This window comes from Balaenoptera borealis, assembly GCF_965194805.1.
Source record: "Balaenoptera borealis genome assembly, chromosome: 6".
Taxonomy (NCBI): Eukaryota; Metazoa; Chordata; class Mammalia; order Artiodactyla; family Balaenopteridae; genus Balaenoptera; species Balaenoptera borealis.
Window position 1 is genome coordinate 26,820,258 of NC_138863.1, and position 22,576 is coordinate 26,842,833.

The 22,576-nt window shown below is 37.3% G+C and overlaps 1 protein-coding gene across 6 annotated transcripts in view; it reads right to left on the reverse strand.

Annotated features, from left to right (window-relative positions):
- UNC80 (unc-80 homolog, NALCN channel complex subunit) overlaps window positions 1-22,576 on the reverse strand; it is a 237,775-nt gene that overhangs the window by 154,800 nt on the left and 60,399 nt on the right. For 4 of the 6 annotated variants that reach the window (XM_082396411.1, XM_082396409.1, XM_082396410.1 and 1 more), the window contains exons 19-22: window positions 19,360-19,574; window positions 17,777-17,883; window positions 16,348-16,444; window positions 2,018-2,190 (exon numbers count right to left, since the gene is read on the reverse strand). In XM_082396411.1, the coding sequence (XP_082252537.1) occupies window positions 2,018-2,190; window positions 16,348-16,444; window positions 17,777-17,883; window positions 19,360-19,574 (592 nt within the window). The remainder of the gene's footprint in view (window positions 1-2,017; window positions 2,191-16,347; window positions 16,445-17,776; window positions 17,884-19,359; window positions 19,575-22,576) is intronic. The other 2 variants (XM_082396407.1, XM_082396408.1) reach the window with 1 other exon arrangement.

Below are 22,576 nucleotides of genomic sequence, written 5' to 3' on the forward strand. Positions count from 1 at the left end.
GCTGGAGAAATTTGATGCCTCACTTGTCTAAAAATTTTCCAAAGTATCTGTGACTTTAGGACTGAGACAAAGATGGACATAATAGTACATCTGGAACACTATAGCATAAACTACCCATAAAGTTCTAATGCACCATTGTTATTGTGTATTTAACCATTGTTCAACTAATTTGTGTCATCTTCACTTTCTTAATCACATTTAAACTATCAGGTTTAGGGGCTTCCCTGGTGGCGCAGTGGTTGAGAATCTGCCTGCCAATGCAGGGGACACGGGTTCGAGCCCTGGTCTGGGAAGATCCCACATGCCGCGGAGCAACTGGGCCCGTGAGCCACAAGTACTGAGCCTGAGCGTCTGGAGCCTGTGCTCCGCAACAAGAGAGGCCGCGATAGTGAGAGGCCCGAGCACCGCGATGAAGAGTGGCCCCTGCTTGCCACAGCTGGAGAAAGCCCTCGCACGGAAACGAACACCCAACACAGCCAAAAATAAATAAATAAATAAACTATCAGGTTTAAAATACAGAATTTCTTATTTTTCACATTTTAAAGTTCCTAGAGTGATTTCACTCTAATTTTTTAATGAGAGAGTCAACATGGTATTGTACCAAATATAAGGTCTGTTCTAATCTGGCTCTATCCTTTGCTGGCTTTGAACCCTGGCCAGTTGGTGATTAAGAAGAACCATGCATGACTCAAAAGAGTGACAGGCTGGTTTCCTCTCTCCCACTTAGAAAACAAGAAATTGGCTCTTTGCCTTGTCAGCTCTCTTGCTTTAGACAGGCATCTCATTGTTCTTTGATTGTTTGATTGCCACCTGCCTCAGCTCTCCTGGAGACCTGTGACTTTCTACATTTTACAGTCATCATAGCATATATCAGCACACATTAAACACTTTGGAATTAAAAAAAAAATACTTTCAAAGACCAATGTCCAGGAATCAGGAACTGACTGAAAAATCTTAAATAACCACAGGTCATCATTCTGGGTGATTACAGTGGTATTTGCATTTTCGGCTTAAGTGAAGCTACATACCTTGTTGGTCACTAAATATCATGAGAGCAAAAGCTATTAATGTCACAGAAAAATGTCATGAATTATATTAAAAGGTTTGGACTATTTTCCAAGGTAAAATATGAGTGGCCAGTGGTTACATATTCATGTGTTATAAAAAGGGATCATTTGTAGGCAGGCTAAAGGGGTTTTGTTGTAAAAAGGTCTATTTTAGTTTTTCTTTTTAAAACGTGAATACAGAAGACTTTTATTTCTTGACATTTACTTGGAATTTTGTACCCAGTATTTATATAGCATATGAAGAATTTATTAAACCAGAAGATAAATAAAGGAAATTGAGAGATTGTGTTCAAAACTCATATCTGGGTCTCATTTATTTGACAAAAATACTTTCTAAACAAGATCCACATTATACTCTTGAATCTCTTACATGTGTATAAGGCTACACAATGTTCAAGGTGCTTCTGCGCAATTAATTTCAATTGATCCTTGCTTCATATTTTCCCTCAATTAATATGCAATTAAACCAAGACAGAGTTTAAAGGACTAATACATGACAGACATGACTAATGCAATAATAATAATGACCTACTTTATTGAGCAATTGCTATATTTCAGGCATTATGATGAGGATTTTACATTTAATATCTCATTTAATCCTCACACTAACCCTAGGAGGTAGGCATAATTATTACACTTAATCTCATTTTACAGGGTTTAGCTAATAGATGTCAGAGTGATTTTAACCCAGGCAATCTTATTCCAGAACCCTCATATACTTTTAATCATGATGCTGTACAGAATATATTTACTAAGATTTTTTCCCCTTTCTTTTCTTCTTTCACCTTACTACCTTTTTCCCTCCTCTTGCCACTAATGCTGAGGAAAAAAAAAAAAGACCAAAAACGTAACCCCATAGTTAGGCTTTGGAGTAGGGATTCATGCTTTCCTCCATTAGCAGAATTAACTGGAATGGGGTACAGGGTGAGAAAATTCTTCCAACAACTTACAAGATCCAAGGCGGCTGCCAAGATCGATGCATCAGGAATTGTCCCTGGCTCACAGCAGTTTAACAGAAATTGAAAGCGCTTCATGCCTTGTCGGATTGCTCCAAGATTCACCACGTTTTTGCTTTTTCCACCATCTTGGTTGGAAGACAGATGGTCATCAAAACTGTGGCAACCTGTAGGGGTTTTCCCATGTTGGAGGAATGAAGGAGAGAGAGTGTAATGGTTGTAGATTAAAAAAGAGCTTTGAAGTTTCAACAATGCATTTTCTGTAGTGTTGGCCTAAGAACTTTTTCCTGAACTACACTTCCCTCCTCTCTATCTAATGCTTGATTTGGACACCTTGACTTTTAGGAATCTGAGGACACATAGCATATGTAAATAAGGGGTCTTATATAACTATTTTAATATAGAGTCTGATCCATAGAGAACAGACTTGTGGTTGCCAAGGGGGAGGGGTGGGTGAGGGAGGGATGGATTGGGAGTTAGGGATTAGCAGATGCAAACTATTATATATAGAATGGATAAACAACAAGGTCCTACTGTATAGCCCAGGGAACTATATTCAATATCCTGTGATAAACCATAACAGAAAAGAATGTGAAAAAGAATGTATATATATATATATATATATGTGTGTGTGTGTATAACGGAATCACTTTGCTGTATAGCAGAAATTAACACAACATTGTAAATCAACTATGCATCAATAAAATAAATTTTAAAAATTAAAAATTAAAAAAATAGATAAATATAGGGTTTGATCATTTTGCTTTCAGGTCTCTTCTCTAATACTGCTAAGAGGATTATTTAAGATGATTCTACTTCTGTTTTTATGGAAGATGCAAAATCACTGTGCAATTTCAGATCTGTTACAAAAAACTGATATCAAAGACAGTATCTTGATATCTTAGTTACAATGCAAAGAATCCTTGATTATTAGAGTTGTAAAGGAATTGAGAGGTTGGTCATTTAATGCCAGGATTTCCAAACCTGCCTGTGCATCAGAATTATCTGGGCAGTTTTTGAATCTTATTCAGAAGTTCAGAACCAGAGTCTCTGAAAGAGGAGTGTAAGAATGTGTGCTTTGTAAAGGCTCACAGATGATAAGGATGCAGCCAGCCTGACCCCACACGGTGGTCAGAGGTTTAGGAACCACTGATTCATCCTCACTTATTTTTCCATAGTTAAACTGCATATGAATGAGAATCAGTCTAGAGCTTCTTAAAATGCAGACTATCAGATCTCATCGCTAGAGATTTGGATTCCATAGGTCTGCAGGCTATGTATATTTTAAACAAACATGCCACATGATTTTAATACAGAAAGTCTAAGGATCACACATTAAGGAAGAATAATACAAAGCATTGTTCTTCATTTTTTTTTAACCCCAGGTAAGTTTTTAAAAACCTAAGTATTGGGGCTTCCCTGGTGGCGCAGTGGTTGGGAGTCTGCCTGCTGATGCAGGGGACACGGGTTCGAGCCCGGGTCTGGGAAGATCCCACATGCCACGGAGCAACTGGGCCCGTGAGCCACAGCTACTGAGCCTGCGCGTCTGGAGCCTGTGCTCCGCAACAAGAGAGGCCGCGATAGTGAGAGGCCCGTGCACCACGATGAAGAGTGGCCCCCACTTGCCACAACAGGAGAAAGCCCTCGCACAGAAGCGAAGACCCAACACAGCCAAAAATCAATCAATCAATCAATAAATAAAAAAAAAAAAGCAAGCCACTAGTGTGTATTTGGACCAATTAAAAAAAAAAAAAAACCTAAGTATCTCATAGCTTTCCTATAGCTTCTAGTATATATATATACACACACATATATATATATAATATTTAGTTTCTCTTATATAATGCTATAATATTGAATATAGTTTTAAACACCAAGCCCAAATTACTTCCCATGGTTCTGAAATGTACTTTCAGCACCTAAGAATATACCCCCTGATTTAGTGCTTGGCTTAATGTGTGCTGACACCATTCATTTGCAATGTTGCAAACTCCAGGTCCTCGCTAAGTTACAGATACCATTACAGGAAACGGCTTTCTCACCTCTTCTCTCAAAAATACCTTGATACCTCCCACCCACTGCCCCACTTTCCCACTTGCTGCCTCAACACAAAAAAAGTGGCCCTCGTAGCCTTTGCTCTCAACTAAGGTGCCCTATACGTAAGCAGGTCATGATTGGTGGTTGCAGATGTATGGTGAATGATTTGTTCCTATTAATATACACTAATGTTCACAAATTTGCATTTAAAAATCAGATCCAGAGTTGGATGTACCCCTTTAATAACTTGCATTCTTTGTAAATAAAAGGGCGATATTTACAATTATGAGCTTGGTTTACCATGAGAGTGTGTACTAGTGGAAAAAGGTGAGCACCTGTTCTTTTAGAAAACACATCCTTTGGAAGCAGTTCAAGCTTGGGAAAAAGATTCCTTTGGACTTTATTACCACAAGATAAAAAATTATGGCATGGGGACTGAACCAAGATGGCGGAGTAGAAGGATGTGCTCTCACTCCCTCTTGCGAGAACACCAGAATCACAACTAGCTGCTGGACAGTCATCGACAGGAAGACACTGGAACTCACCAAAAAAGATACCCCACACTCAAAGACAAAGGAGAAGCCACAATGAGATGGTAGGAGGGGTGCAATCACAGTAAAGTCAAATCCTAGAATGGCTGGGTGGGTGACTGACAGACTGGAGAACTTATACCACAGAAGTCCGCTCACTGAAGTGAAGGTTCTGAGCCCCACATCAGGCCTCCCAACCTGGAGGTCCGGCAACAGAAGGAGGAATTCCTAGAGAATCAGACTTTGAAGGCTAATGGGATTTGATTGCAGACATTCGACAGGACTGGGGGAAACAGAGACTCCATTCTTGGAGGGCACACACAAAGTAGTGTGCGCACTGGGACCCAGGGGAAGGAGCACTGACCCCAGGGGAGACTGAACCAGACCTACCTGCTAGTGTTGGAGGGTCTCCTGCAGAGGCAGGGGTGGCTGTGGCTCACCGTGGGGACAAGAACACTGGCAGAAGTTCTGGGAAGTACCCCTTGGTGTGAGCCCTCCCAGAGGCTGCCATTAGCCCCATCAAAGAGCCCAGGTAGGCTCCAATGCTGGGTTGCCTCAGGCCGAACAACAGACAGGGAGGGAACCCAGCCCCACCCATCAGCAGTCAAGCAGATTAAAGTTTTACTGAGCTCTGCCTACCAGAGCAACACCCAGCTCTACACACCACCAGTCCCTCCCATCAAACCTCTTAGATAGCCTCATCCACCAGAGGGCAGACAGCAGAAGCAAGAAGATCTACAATCCTGCAGCCTGTGGAACAAAAACCACATTCACAGAAAGATAGACAAGATGAAAGGGCAGAGGGCTATGTACGAGATGAAGGAACAAGATGAAACCCCAGAAAAACAACTAAGTGAAGTGGAGATAGGCAACCTTTCAGAAAAAGAATTCAGAATAATGATAGTGAAGATGATCCAGGACCTCGGAATAAGAATGGAGGCAAAGATTGAGAAGATGCAAGAAATGTTTAACAAAGACCTAGAAGAATTAAAGAACAAACAAACAGAGATGAACAATACAATAACTGAAATGAAAACTACACTAGAAGGAATCAATAGCAGAATAACTGAGGCAGAAGAACAGATAAGTGACCTGGAACACAGAATGGCAGAATTCACTGCTGCGGAACAGAATAAAGAAAAAAGAATGAAAAGAAATGAAGACAGCCTAAGAGACCCCTGGGACAACATTAAATGCAACAACATTCGCATTATAGGGGTCCCAGAAGGAGAAGAGAGAGAGAAATGACCCGAGAAAATATTTGAAGAGATTATAGTTGAAAACTTCCCTAACATGGGAAATGAAATAGCCACCCAAGTCCAGGAAGTGCAGAAAGTCCCATATAGGGTAAACCCAAGAAGAAACACTCCAAGACACATACTAATTAAATTGGCAAAAATTAGAGACAAAGAAAAATTACTGAAAGGAGCAAGGGAAAAACGACAAATAGCATACAAGGGAACTACCATAAGGTTAACAGCTGATTTCTCAGCAGAAACTCTACAAGCCAGAAGGGAGTGGCATGATATACTTAAAGTGATGAAAGAGAAGAAACTACAACCCAGATTACTCTACCGGGCAAGGATCTCATTCAGATTCGATGGAGAAATCAAAAGCTTTACAGACAAGCAAAAGCTAAGAGAATTCAGCACCACCAAACCAGTTGTACAACAAACGCTAAAGGAACTTTTCTAAGTGGGAAACACAAGAGAAGAAAAGGACCTAGGAAAAAAACCCAAAACAATTAAGAAAATAGTCATACGAACATACATATCAATAATTACCTTAAACGTGAATAGATTAAATGCTCCAACCAAAAGACACAGGCTTGCTGAAAGGATACAAAAACAAGACCCATATATATGCTGTCTACAAGAAACTCACTTCAGACCTAGGGACATATACAGACTGAAAGTGAGAGGATGGAAAAAGATATTCCATGCAAATGGAAATCAAAAGACAGCTGGAGTACCAATACTCATATCAGATAAAAATAGACTTTAAAATAAAGAATGTTACAAGAGACAAGGAAGGACACTACATAATGATCAAGGGATCAATCCAAGAAGAAGATATAACAATTATAAATATATATGCACCCAACACAGGAGCACCTCAATACATAAGGCAACTGCTAAGAGCTGTAAAAGAGGAAATCGACAGTAACACAATAATAGTAGGGGACTTTATCACCTCACTTACACCAATGGACAGATCATCTAAAATGAAAATAAATAAGGAAACAGAAGCTTTAAATGACAGAATAGACCAGATAGATTTAACTGATATTTATAGGACATTCCATCCAAAAACAGCAGATTACACTTTCTTCTCAAGTGTGCACGGAACATTCTCTAGGATAGATCACATCTTGGGTCACAAATCAAGCCTCAGTAAATTTAAGAAAATTGAAATCATATCAAGCATCTTTTCTGACCACAACGCTATGAGATTAGAAATGAATTACAGGGGAAAAAACGTAAAAAACACAAACACATGGAGGCTAAACAATACTTTACTAAATAACCAAGAGATCACTGAAGAAATCAAAGAGGACATCAAAAAATACCTAGAGACAAATGACAATGAAAACACGACAATCCAAAACCTATGGGATGCAGCAAAAGCAGTTCTAAGAGGGAAGTTTACAGCAATACAAGCCTACCTCAAGAAACAAGAAAAATCTCAAATAAATAATCTAACCTTACACCTAAAGGAACTAGAGAAAGAAGAACAAACAAAACCCAAAGTTAGCAGAAGGAAAGAAATCATAAAGATCAGAGCAGAAATAAATGAAATACAAACAAAGAAAACAATAGCAAAGATCAATAAAACTAAAAGCTGGTTCTTTGAGAAGATAAACAAAATTGATAAACCATTAGCCAGACTCATCAAGAAAAAGAGGGAGAGGACTCAAATCAATAAAATTAGAAGTGAAAAAGAAGAAGTTACAACAGACACCGCAGAAATACAAAGCATCCTAAGAGACTACTACAAGCAACTCTATGCCAATAAAATGGACAACCTGGAAGGTGGACAAATTCTTAGAAAGGTATAACCTTCCAAGATTGAACCAGAAATAGAAAATATGAACAGACCAATCACAAGTAATGAAATTGAAACTGTGATTAAAAATCTTCCAAGAAACAAAAGCCCAGGACCAGATGGCTTCACAGGTGAATTCTATCAAACATTTAGAGAAGAGCTAACACCCATTCTTCTCAAACTCTTCCAAAATATTGCAGAGGAAGGAACACTTCCAAACTCATTCTATGAGGTCACCATCACCCTGATACCAAAACCAGACAAAGACACTACAAAAAAAGAAATATTACAGACCAATATCACTGATGAATATACATGCAAAAATCATCAACAAAATACTAGCAAACAGAATCCAACAACACATTAAAAGGATCATACACCATGATCAAGTGGGGTTTATCCCAGGGATGCAAGGATTCTTCAATATATGCAAATCAATCAATGTGATACACCATATAAACAAATTGAAGAATAAAAACCATATAATCATCTCAATAGCTGCAGAAAAACCTTCTGACAAAATTCAACACCCATTTATGATAAAAACTCTCCAGAAAGTGGGCATAGAGGGAACCTACCTCAACATAATAAAGGCCATATATGACAAACCCACAGCAAACGTCACTCAATGGTGAAAAACTGAAAGCATTTCCTCTAAAATCAGGTATAAGACAAGGATGTCCACTCTCACCGCTATTATTCAACACAGTTTTGGAAGTCCTAGCCACAGCAATCAGAGAAGAAAAAGAAATAAAAGGAATACAAATTGGAAAAGAAGAAGTAAAACTGTCACTGTTTGCAGATGACATGATACTATACAGAGAAAATCCTAAAAATGCCACCAGAAAACTACTAGAGCTAATCAATGAATTTGGTAAAGTTGCAGGATACAAAATTAATGCACAGAAATCTCTTGCATTCCTATACACTAATGATGAAAAGTCTGAAAGAGAAATTATGGAAACACTCCCATTTACCATTGCAACAAAAAGAATAAAATACCTAGGAATAAACCTACCTAGGGAGACAAAAGACCTGTATGCAGAAAACTATAAGACACTGATGAAAGAAATTAAAGATGATAGCAACAGATGGAGAGATATACCATGTTCTTGGATTGGAAGAATCAATATTGTGAAAATGACTCTACTACCCAAAGCAATCTACAGATTCAAGGCAATCCCTATCAAATTACCAATGGCATTTTTTACAGAACTAGAACAAAAAATCTTAAAATCTTAGCCAAAGCAGTCTTGAGGGAAAAAAACGGAGCTGGAGGAATCAGACTCCCTGACTTCAGACTATACTACAAAGCTACAGTAATCAAGACAATATGGTACTGGCACAAAAACAGAAACATAGATGAATGGAAAAGACAGAAAGCCCAGAAGTAAACCCCGGCACCTATGGTCAACTAATCTATGACAAAGGAGGCAAGGATATACAATGGAGAAAAGACAGTCTCTTCAATAAGTGGTGCTGGGAAAACTGGACAGCTACATGTAAAAGAATGAAATTAGAACACTCCCTAACACCATACTCAAAAATAAACTCAAAATGGGTTAGAGACCTAAATATAAGACCAGACACTCTAAAACTCTTAGAGGAAAACATAGGAAGAACACACTTTGACATAAATCACAGTAAGATCTTTTTTGATCCACCTCCTAGAGTAATGGAAATAAAAACAAAAATAAACAAATGGGACCTAATGAAACTTCAAAGCTTTTGCACAGCAAAGGAAACCATGAACAAGACGAAAAGACAACCCTCAGAATGGGAGAAAATATTTGCAAACGAATCATCGGACAAAGGATTAATCTCCAAAATATATAAACAGCTCATGCAACTCAATATTAAAAAAACAAACAACCCAATCCAAAAGTGGGCAGAAGACCTAAATAGACATTTCTCCAAAGAAGATATACAGGTGGCCAAGAAGCACATGAAAAGCTGCTCAACATCACTAATTATTAGAGAAATGCAAATGAAAACTACAATGAGGTATCACCTCACACCAGTTAGAATGGGCTTCATCAGAAAATCTACAAACAACAAATGCTGGAGAAGGTGTGGAGAAAAGGGAACCCTCTTGCACTGTTGGTGGGAATGTAAACTGATACAGCCACTATGGAGAACAGTATGGAGGTTCCTTAAAAAACTAAAACTAGAATTACCATATGATCCAGCAATCCCACTACTGGGCATATACCCAGAGAAAACCACAATTCAAAAAGACACATGCACCCCAATGTTCATTGCAGCACTATTTACAATAGCCAGGTCATGGAAGCAACCTAAATACCCATTGACAGATGAATGGATAAAGAAGTTGTGGCACATATATACAATGGAATATTACTCAGCCATAAAAAGGAACGAAATTGAGTCATTTGTTGAGACATGGATGGATCTAGAGACTGTCATACAGAGTGAAGTAAGTCAGAAAGAGAAAAACAAATATCGTATATTAACACATATATGTGGAACCTAGAAAAATGGTACAGATGAACTGGTTTGCAGGGCAGAAATTGAGACACAGATGTAGAGAACAAAAGTATGGACACCAAGGGCGGAAAGTCGCGGGGGGGTGGGTGTGGTGGTGTGATGAATTGGGTGATTGGGATTGACGTGTATACGCTGATATGTATAAAATTGATGACTAATAAGAACTTGCCGTATAAAAAAAAAAGAGAAAACCTATTTATTAGGTTTATAGACGTGTGCAATTAAAAAAAACAACAACACTACTGCTACCTTGAAAAAAAAAAAGACTATACATTTTCCTGTAAGCACAGCTTTAGTCACATCCAAGTTTTGGTATGAAATATTTTTATTAACATTCAGTTCAAATTATTTTGTTACTCCATTTTCATTTGTTTTTGGGGGGGTTACTTAAAAGTAGTGTATTTCATAACTTCTAGTTACTCTTTTGTTACTGATTTGTAGCTTAACTACAAGTCAAGAAACACACTTTGTATAATTTTAATACTTTTATATTTGTTAAAATTTGCCTTTTAGCACAATATGGTCAGTTTTAAAAATGTTCCAAGTGTGCTTGAAAATAATTTGTAATTTAAAGTTTTAGAGTATAGTGACTATATATCTGCTTGTTGAATCAAATTTGCTGCTCACGTTATTTAAGTTTTTTATATCCTTACTAATTTTTTTGGGGGGGCGGTCTACTGGTTCTGAAAGAGGTATCCTCTATCAGTGAATGACAGCAATATGTTAAATCTCCTATTATGGTAGTGAATTTGTCTATATTTTCCTTGTAGCTCTGTTGCTCTATGTAATTTGAAGTTAAGTGCATACAAATTTAAAACTTCCTGGTAAATTGAAAAAAAAAAATTATGGCATGGCATGAAAATAATTACCAATTCCTGGTCAACAACTTTTAAAATGTCTCAGCATCATACTGAAATATGTAGGTGTGAAATGGTATGGTGTCTGGAATTTGTTCCATAACACATTAAAAAAAATAAGATGAAGCAAATTGGAAAATTTTTTATCATTATTGCAAGTGGGCGATGGATATTTGGGATCCCTTGGGTCGTTTTTACTCTTTGTCTATGTTTGAAAATTTTCCTAAGCACAAAAATGGCTCAGGGGTTTCCCTGGTTGCGCAGTGGTTAAGAATCTGCCTGCCACTGCAGGGGACATGGGTTCAAGCCCTGGTCCAGGAAGAGCCCTCATGCCACGGAGCAACTAATCCCCTGTGCCACAACTACTGAGCCTGCGCTCTAGAGCCCATAAGCCACAGCTACTGAAGGCCGCGCGCCTAGAGCCCGTGCTCTGCAACAAGAGAAGCCACCGCAATGAGAAGCCCATGCACCGCAATGAAGAGTAGCCCCCGCTCGCCACAACTAGAGAAAGCCCATGTGCAGCAACAACGCAGCCAAAAATGAAGTAAACTAATTAAAAAAAAAAAAGGTCCTACTGTATAGCACAGGGAACTATATTCAATATCCTGTGATAAACCCATAATGGAAAAGAATATGAAAAAGAATGTATATATGTGTATAACTGAATCACTAGATTTCATTCCTTATGGGTACATTTCCTTTTCAGGTACAAATATTCCATATTGAAAATTCTATATTCAACAACTTCAGTATTTTTTTTCCATTTAGTATAGCATATTTTGTATTAAATGCAAAAGGAAGTAGCACAAGAAGAATCTAAAGGTGGAAAAAATTCAGAAGACAGAATTTCAAATGGTATACAGAAGGTAAAGCTAGAAACTACAAATACGGAACGAACGTTTCTTGGACAATGCTGTTTCCAGACAGCTGCCTTTCAAAATACTACTCTATTTACTCACTGGACATTACCAAAGCTATCAGAACAGGTAACTCCTGTTATTTTTCCTATCTATATATCACTTTATTAATCATTTATATACAGCCCTTTGATAGATACACATATCACAGGAAATCTCATCCATTAAAAAAAATTATAACCTTAACAGTACCTAAACTTAAACCTTAAATTTAATATAGATCCCAAATAATATTTTTCTTTTTAGTGAATCCAGTTGTTTCATTATTTCATACTATAATTAAGATTTAAGATACATTAAGTGATAACTCTAAAATTTGTAATAGAATATATAAGACAGGATGGATGGTAAAAAAATTTATTCTTATTTAACCAATTTATTAAAAAACAGTTGTCATCATTTTATTAAAGGAAGCATTAAGAATAAGTATCCCACCATTTTTTCCAATATTTTTGACAAGCTAATTAATTCTAAAAGAAATGTATTCACTATTACTAAAGAAAGTGTCATTTTGATTGAAAGAACTTCAGAAACAATGCAGTTAAAGAGTATAAAAAAAATAATTAAGAGAAAAGTGATCAAAACAATCTTTGTCAGCAAGAACCTATTCTGTGAAGAATCATTCACAGAATGATGTACACTTATTACAGGTAAGAAGATCAGCAGAATCCTACAAGCCCAGGACATAAGGATCACGCTGTAAGTAAAAGCTATTTACAATGGAAAATTTCCATTGTATCTATATAGCATTAATAGATAACAATATATTTACTAACTTTTTGAGCACTTAGTATGTGCCAAGTACTATATGAAATATTTTATAATTTATTTAAAAAAATTTTTTGTAACAGTCATGTAAGATAGATCTTTAAAGATAATTAAAAAGAGAGAGAGAGAGAATGAGAGAGAATAAAGACAGCAAGATAAAGAGAAAAGGGACAGGTTAAGTAGCCTAGTCTAAGTTCATGCAACAGAAAGTGACAAAGTCAGAATTCAAATCCAAACCTAGTGACAACCAGCCTGTACTCTTACCACTCTGCCACACTGTTTCTAGAATACCTGAATGTTTGTGTTGAAAGAGTTCAGACCTTTACATACTGCAGAAGGTAGTGATTATGTCAGGAAAACTTACTGTAATAAATAAATCAACACTGTACATGTTACAAACTGATTGTCAAGTTGTACCCTGCTGACATTTCATATTGTAATACTGAAAGAAATGTTGAAAAGTAATTTGCCTATAAAAGGTATCTCTTCTATATCAATCTTTCATATAAACTTACTAGAATGTAAGGATGCCTCTTGGCTTCCTTGGCCATGATTGATCTTTTAGTCTCAGTACGTTTTACTTGCATTCATTTACTATTTTTTAACATTAAATTTACTGAGGTATGATTTACACAGAATGCATTTTTGAAAAGCTGTTAAATCCCAAAGGGGCATTTCAAAATCTAGTATTTCTTTAAGCAGCATTTTCCATACAGTTTATGGCAGAGCTGAGCACAAAGAAGATATTCAGTAAATTTTGCTGATCAGCTGAAAAAAAAAAACATTGCTTTAGTTAATGAAATATCTTCCCTCAGATAGAGACAACATGATTTCTAAAATAAAATATTCTTAGTGAATAGAAAAATATAGAAGAAAAAGATAGCTGGTCTGTGAATGTAATTTCAGTTCTGTTAAATGTATTTTTCATTTGTTGAATATTTTTTTAGATTGAAAAAATTCTATCACCTATTGCATTTTATCGTAACTCAGTGAAGTTCAGATACTACATTGAAACTGAGGGTAAGAACGTTTCATATTTGCTTTCTTTAACAACCTTAAAGAAAGAAACAGAAAATATGCAATTAAATGAAAATAATTTAAATGAGAAGGAAAAAAGACAATGCATCTATAATGGATGCATGGGGATCATTTATCCACAGATTGCAAAGTAAAAAAGAAAGAAAGAAATAAGCAAAAGCAGGCTCAAAGTTAGAAGGATGTTCACAAGGTCAAGGATGGTAGTTGTTGCAAAATACAATGTTCTTAGATTAGCAGATAATGTTCTTTTGGTTCTTCAGAATAGCTGGGGATACCTGTCTTTTGCGAGAGATTCTGAAAGAGTTAACTCACAGAATACCTTTTATAATTTTTAACAAGCCAGAGATCGTGGACAGAGAATGATGATGTACAAGCCATGTTCTTTTGCCAGTCCAAAGCACATAAAATATTCCAAAATCAGTCCCAGATTTTATCGTTTTGTCTTCTAGACACACAGGAAGAGACTGTATTACAGGTATTGTTGACACAAACTCATCCTAGACTCAGGCTGTATGAATAATCTGCATCAGGTCTTTTCTATTTGTGAATGGAATATAAAAACTATATGAAACAATGGTTGAAATCTGTTAAGAATAGTGGATGAGGAAAACTCAAAATCCAGAAAGAACTAAGTGTTATGAAGCAATAATGATAACGTATTTGGAACAAGAGTAAGAATAAAAATATTGACCTATTACTTGAAGAAGGGAGTGTAAGGAAATCACAGGAGGGTAAACAACTCAATTATGCTTTCATCCTTTCTACTAAGGAGAAAAATTCACAGATGGGAAAGTACAGAAAAACTTCATTAAAAAGGCACCAAATGTGAAAGACCCTAATTTTTGAGTTTAAGCCTCTGTTCCATCAGATTACACTCCAGTCAGTGCACAGAAATGACCTGGAGATGCCATCACAGTACTAGTCAAATGACATCCAGCTAACACAGCCCATACTTAGAGAACATACTTTAGTTCCACACTTCATTCTCAAAGAACCACCATAAAAATGTCTTTATAATACCGACAGTTTTGAACACTAGACATATCTTCTCTAAAATATCATGAGCGGAAAGAGTGCAAGAGGACAGAAAATGACAAAGATCCCAATTATTAGGCAGGTTCTTGAAACCGTAGACTAATAAGCCTGATGTGTGTCCTAGCCAAATTCTGTAAGAGAGAATTGGATAGGGAGGAACATTAAAAAAAAAAAACAAAAAAAAAAACCACACAGAAGTAATCATAGACACCACTGTAGTTTACTGAAGAAGACATCGTGTTGAACTGTTACATTCCTCCTTTTGACAGAGTTATAAAGATATCAGTGAGATAATTTTTTAGTAAAGTCTAACGATGTTTTTTGTATAAAGTAGGAAAGTGCTTGCTGATCACTAGTAAATTAAATGTATGGTTGGCTGAAAAACTGTACCCACAAATTGTTAATCAATAAAAGTCAACTACATGTGCTCTAGGAGCTACTTCTTTGTATTTGCCCTGCTTTGTGAGAATATCCACAACTTGGATGAAAATAGGGAAATATGTATGTCTCTGATGATGGATTTTTATAGCACAATTGTAGAGAAGGAAAGATTCAGAATTCCTGGACAAGTGAATTAACTACCCCCCAAGTTAATGAAACAATACATTTTATTTATTTTGAGATGAAGAATGAATAAGGGTTACATCAAAGTAATGCATGATATTCGTTCATGTGAAGGACAGGTGGCAGAAGTTAATCCAAAATTCAATACAAACCAACTCTGTGATGTGAAAACAGATAATGCAGTCTTAAATTGTGTTCATCCACTGGCTGTATCCCTGGAGCTTAACAGTTACACTGTCTATTACCCTGATTAAAGTCAAATATAGTGCATTGCATTCCATCTGAAGCACCACATTTTGTAAAGCACATCATCTAATTAGAATACATAGTAAAATGAAATCAGGTTGGTGATGGATCTAGAGACTCTTCTATGTAAGGAAAACAAAAGGAATCAACAATATTTAATGAGCAGAAGTGAGATCAAAAGAGAGAACAAGAAATAGATAATAGGTGAAACTGGCATTATGTGTGTATGAGCGTATGTGTGTGTGTGGCTACAGATATCATAACTAGGACTAGTGAGTCAAATTTATGGATAAGTATATTTTCAGCACATAAGGAAAGACTTTCTCACAATGAAAGCTGTCTAGCTCTGGAACAGGTTGCTTTGTAAAGTAATAAACTTCCCCTCGGTGGAAGTGCTCAGAGGGTGGCTGGTCACCCGTCTGGGATATAATGTGCAGAATTCCTAAGTAGCTAGGTGGGTGGATAAAAGGATACCTGGAGTTTTTTTTTTAGAACTCTCAGATTTTAATAAAGGACAGAACAGCAGAAGAAAAGGCTGTGTCTTATTCTTTGCACACCCAGGGCCCACTAGGGAATGAGGAACATGGTAGGACTTCCATAAATGTTACACCAAATTGATAACAAATAGAGAAGCTATAAATAGTAGTACAAACAACACACATATGAGAAAGAAATGAATAAGAAATCAATGGCAATAGAAAGTAGATCATTTTATCTAATCAAATGTTTGTTCTGTGTAATGAAAGTTGCATGTAATTCTTAGGCCAAGTGACATTTACCAAGACGCTTGAAGAAATTCTCCTCTTCGTCTCTCCCGTTTTCCATTCCACTCCCTGGTCCACCTTCAGAAAGCTTTACAGCACTGGTGAATTTGACCTGAGAAAAAAAAGGACAGTAGTCAGATAACTCAATTCAAAGGAAATTCTTTGTGTTTGTACTAACCTTTACCTTGAAAAATAAGTTGTTTAGAATATAAAGGTCACTTCATTTCTTTTGGCTTCCACATCTGGTTAGCTAGTCTGTATAGTTTATTCCCATGTGCCAATAAAGACATCACTTATAACTATAATTTGAAGGAGAGTCTGGTCATAGATTGAAAGTAAAATAATCAGGCACTATGAAAATAATTTAGTGAACAATTGAGATATTCTTAGAGTTTAATTCTGATAAAGTCCAAACTCAAATTTATGAACAAGTCATATTCATCCTTTACAAACAACACCACAACTGAGAATCAGATGAAAGTAAGAGATAGCCAAATAGAAGATTTCAAATCTCTATGAAAGAACCAGTATAAATGAATTTATAATGTGTACTATAACTAAAGTGCAATAACATGTTTTTTTCCTAACACTTAAAATGTGTTTGTTTACAGCAAAGCAAGGAGGCTATGGACCTCACAGACTCTCAAATACTTGGCCAAATTTTAGTAAAAAGAATATGAAGGAGGAATTATAAATATATCTTCTAAATGTCTTATAAGGTTGCTATAATCTTTTTATAATTCCAAAATATTACTTTAAAAAGAGATAGAAGAAAACTGGTTTTAGTGAGATTCAAAGAAGAAAGAGTATAAGCAAATAATTTGTATATAAAGAAATATAACTCCTATCACATGCTGAAAATTACAGAGACCAGGCCACGAATCAGCCACAGGGAAGACTCTTATCAGAAATGGATTTCACTAAGAATTACGACCTTTTCCAAACTGCATGCTACTACAATGCTTAACAGAAGAAGCGCTTAGTGGGAAAAATCATCCTGAGCTTCTTTATCCTTTTCAAAGGGGAGAAAGGTTCGGATGGTAGGAAAAGTAGGGAAGGAAAATAAATGGGGTGTGTGTGTGTGTGTGTGTGTGTGTGTGTAAAAGAAATCATTGTACAATTATGTGTCTTTGGATAGCAGCTTGAGATGTTAGGATTTCATACATGTATTAAAAGTAGCTGGGAATTAATACCTATATACCTCTGTATATCTGCATTACAATTCTATTTATAGTTTTTGTCACTTTTCTCCTTTCTATGATTGCCTCATACTAAGACATCTTAGTTTCCATAGTTCACTTAAGTTTCCAAAGCTTACTTACCTTGAAGAGAATTTCCTCAGCTCCTCCTTATTTGGCCCCTCCAGGTGTTTAGCAGTTGTCAGCCCTGACATTTTTCTATCAGCGACTGCAACATTCTCTTACGTAAGTAATGCCCAGTTTACCTTGGAGCTCTGCCTGAGGAAAGAGAGGCGGTCCACGGAGCTCATGTCCAGGAGGTCCTCCACACCATCTGCCAGGCCTGAGAGGGAGGATCGTTTCAGCCAGTTTCCTAGTTAATAATTTTAAAAAAATTAGACCATTATAGCATTTTCTCCCAAATGGATTACACAAAAAAAGTTGGCATGTGCCCAACAAGGAATGAAAGTTACATGACTTGATGTAAATAAAAGTGAAAACAAATCGTTTTCGAAATGTACATGCTTTGAATAAAAACATTCAATGTTGGACTATAAAATTACATGACGAAATCAGAACAAAAAGAACCCGGGCCTCTTGCGTGATTAAAACCGTAACCCGTACAGTTCTCTTTGACGACTTTCACATCTTCCGTTAAGTCCTGTTGATTTTACCTCCTAAGTATCTTTCAAATATGTCCACTTCTCTCCATCTACACGGTCACCACCCAGTCTAAGCTACCATTACTTATACCTGGACCACATGGGTAGCTTTCTATCTGGTCCCCCATAAACACTCATGCTCCCTCCAATGTGTTTTCCATGCAGTGATCTTTTAGAAAAAAAGTTTACCTGCTCATGTTATCCCCCTGTTCAACATCCCACCTCGGCTATGTATGGCTGTAGGATGAAGAGCCAACCTGACCTGCAAGGCCCACACGCTCTGGTCCCTATGGCTTCACCATAGTCATGCAGCCACTCTTGTCTCAGTTCTTCCATGTCCCTCCCTCCTAATACCTTTGCACATTGTACTGCTACCACCTGGAGTGCTCTCCTTCCTCCTTCTCCCAAGTACCCTGCAGATCTTAATGTCTCTTCCTTCAGGAAGCCTTCCCTGATTCCTGCCTCTCCTCCTCCTCATTTAGGTTAGGTCTCATCCTTGCATGCTTTTAGGGCACTACATATACTGCCCTCATAAAATTGATAGTTTGGGGACTTCCCTGGTGGCACAGTGGTTAAGAATCGCCTGCCAATGCAGGGGACACAGGTTCGATCCCTGGTCTGGGAAGATCCCACATGCCGCAGAGCAACTAAGCCCATGTGCCGCAACTACTAAGCCTGTGCTCTAGGGCCCGGTGCCACAACTACTGAGCCCGCATGCTGCAACTACTGAAGCCCACGTGCCTAGAGCCCATACTCCACAACAGGAGAAGCCACCGCAGTGAGAAGCCTGAGCACTGCAACGAAGACCCAATGCAGCCAAAAAAAAAAAAAAAAAATCATAGCTTGCAACTCTACTTAGTTGTATGATTATCTGCTTTAGTGATTGTCACCCCTAATAGATTGTAAATTCAGCAAAGTCAGGCATTGTGAAATTCTGCTCACCATTTAATCCCTGAATCCTAGCACAGTGTTTGCACACCACAGAAGCTCATAGGAAAGGTTTGAGAAATATCTGCTGAAAAAAATGAATGAATGAATGAATGAGTAAATGAAGGAGTCAGCCTAGGCTTTGTGACTTGAGAGCTCTCCCTTTCTCTACCTTCCCATGAGTTGCTCTGTTTTGACTGTGAGTTGGTTTGAGGACATGGCAGGGAATAAGAGAATCCATAAAATAAATACAGACATACTTTTACCTATGGGGAGTTTAAGCTTCTTTCGGAGGGAAATTCTACGGGACCGTGAGCGGGTGCGCCGGTCAGAGGTGGTCCCTGAGTGGGCAGTGGTGCATTCTGAAGTGTCCTGCTCAGACTGGCTGCTGGTGTCACTCGCCGCACTCTGGGATTTGAACATCTTGCGCCAGAAATCTTTCCTCCCCATGTTGCCCCCTTGCATTTGTTCATCACTGAAAGCAAGCAGAGGAGAGGGTTAAACGTCTGAACACATGTGAAATTCTCTTAAATTTCTTTCAACCTCCTGCCAATGACACTGTGGCAAATCATGCAGGATGATCTTTGATGGGCTGGGATTTAGGAAGAGGCAGAGTGGGAGTGGAAGGAGGGAGATCAAGCTTGACTCTCTGAGCTCTTCTTGAAAATAGCCATGTCTCAGCTGTCAAGTTGAGGAAATCATTTTTTTCAGCCATAATATAAGACTAAATATTATTGCAGGTAATCATCTGCGAGTGTGAGTCATAAAAGCTGAAGCACTTACAGTGTCAGTAAATATTTAACTTTTTCTTTTTAAGTTCCCTGGGGGATGTGCAGTACCGTATCTTATTCCCCACCCCCACCCCAGGACAGTATAATTCTTGGCCCTAAATAAACTCACAAAAATACTTGAACGAATGAATAAATAAAATGCAATCACCACACCCAGGGGATGCATCATCCCACAATTTTTCACTAAGGAATTTTCATAGTGCCTGATTATTTAGCTTTCTTAAGTCAAAGAAACTTAAGGTTTAAAAGTAAAAAAAGAAATTAGCCTGACTCAGTAAGACAAACGGGAACATCTCCAAAGGGATTTCTGACTAGGGCATTCCACAAGAGGAAAAAGACAAGTGGCCAATGGTATGCAGAGTTTAGTCTCACTAGGAATTAAAAAAAAAAAAGGCCAGTTGAAATGAGATCCCTATTTTCACTCATTAAATAGGCAAAGATTAAGGTGAGGTGGGTTGGGAGGGGAAGAAAGCAATGATACTATCATATTGCCATGATGAGAGAATGATTCAACTTTTCTAGAGGGTAATTTTGTAAGATGTTATCCAAAGCCTATGTCTACACCCATGACAAAGAACTTCAATTTCCAGGAAGTTACCCCAAGGAAATGATGGGACAATATACTAAGATGTAGATACAAGAAGGTCAAATGCTGAGGTTTTTGGGTCAATGTTAAAAAATTGGAAATAATCTAACTTCCATATGATGGCATCCTCTGTAGTCATTAAAATCCTATTTTCAGAAGACTAGTGATATGGGGTATGTTGATCATATATTGCAAAGTTAAAAGGCACTGATAAAATGGATTAAGCAGGATATCACCAGGTTAATAAAAAAAGTACACGTGTATGTGTCTTTGTGTAAGCTTGTGTGTACACATGCTCAAATATGTACCCAACATAATACACCAAAAGTTTACTGTGGTTATCTCTAATTGAAGGTATTTAAAATTTTTTTTTCTCTATGCTTTTCTGTGTTTTCCACATTTGGCAACTTGAAGAACACATATTAGTATACTTTAGTAATTTGGAAAAGAAAAGGTTATAGAGAATACTCTAGTAACATGTGATGAAATTTTTTGGGGGGGTTTGGGTAATGATCTGTTTATAAGCTTTGGGGTTAAATCGGGGATCTACCTAAAATTTGACAGTACTGTGTAAAGCAGTCATTTTCTGGGGATATTTACATGGGCATGTAGATATTTTCTCTCAAAATCTCATTAGAGTACTAAATACCTTTAATTATTATTTTAATTCAAGACATTCTGTTTATCAAATATGGTGTGAATTTAAATCAGTGTTTTAGAATTTGACTTCCTTGTTATTTTTATCAAATGATCACAGTGTTTGAAGCATTTCTTACCTTTGGGGAATGTGCAACACAGTGATGAGTATATGACTAAGTGGCCTGAGTGTGGGAATATCCAGGGAGACTATAATTGATCAGCTTTACAATAAAATGTCGCATCAGTGTTGTCCAATGGTGTGTATCAAAATCACGAGCTTCAGAGAAATGGGCATATAAAACCGCTTTTAATATTACTCAGTTAATGTGATTTTTACTTAAAAGGGAAAAAGGAGAGGCAAAGGGCATGAGGGAGGTAGGGGGAAGAGAAAGTTCTCTGCCTTCTGGCAGAGGAGGAGCCATGATCACCCACCCACCTTTCTCCAGTGCTAAACAGAGGACATGTGGCATGCTCATTCCTGGGCCCACTTGGACCAGGGAAAAGTCCCATGTTTCACATTCTATGACATCCTTCCAAGTGGAAATTTTTATGTAGAGGCATATTAATACATGTATCTTCATTCAAGGGAAAGAACAGACATGTGCTAAATGCTGAGAAATCAGATGGTGTTTACAGAACACTGCAGAGAAAGAATCTTTTGCAATCTAGAAAACTAAATCACCTATCAAGGTAGACAGTTTTATGTTTAAATCTAGTTTACCTATTAAGTCATTCTTATTATTCAGATTAGCTCAATAGTTATAAGTGTTATTTTGGGGAAAAAAGTCCTCTCCTTTTTTGGACAGATTCTGTATGTAAGGACTTTTAACTAGTCTTGTGGTTGGTTATTCAGCTACAGACAGACCTTTGCCTTTCACAGTAATTTTTTTTCCCTTAAAGCTTATGTTTGGATTTTTACTATGTCCTTAAAGACGTCCTTAAAGGAAAAACTAAACCTCAGTTTTGAGAATGGAAATTAAAGAAGACAAAGGCTAAATGGTAATTTGGCAAGTCCATTGTTTCATTGACTGACTGTCATTCATTCATTCTTAAAATTAAGTGCCTACATGGCCGCGCCCCCTCTAGGCATTGGGTCTGTAATGGTAAGTAAAAACTCACGTGGTCCCTGCACCCATGCTGTTGATTTACCTTCTCCTTACTTTTCTCCACCAATTTTAGGGGCAGTTTCTAAGATTTTGAAGGCCTACAAAAACTGTGCAGGCTTTTTGTTCCTTAAAGGTTTTGTTTGCTTGTTGTGGATTACCAAGGTCCTATTTCATGACTGTGATTTCCTTGACTATAGAGAGGGGATACCATAAAATCTGGAATACCCTGCAGAATTTCTGAAAGGATAATCATTTAATACTAAATCAGGGTTTTGGGAAGTAGAATGGTATACCTAAAATGATCATATTTTAAATACTGATCACACCACTTGTGGGTAAATAGGTCTCAAAAGAA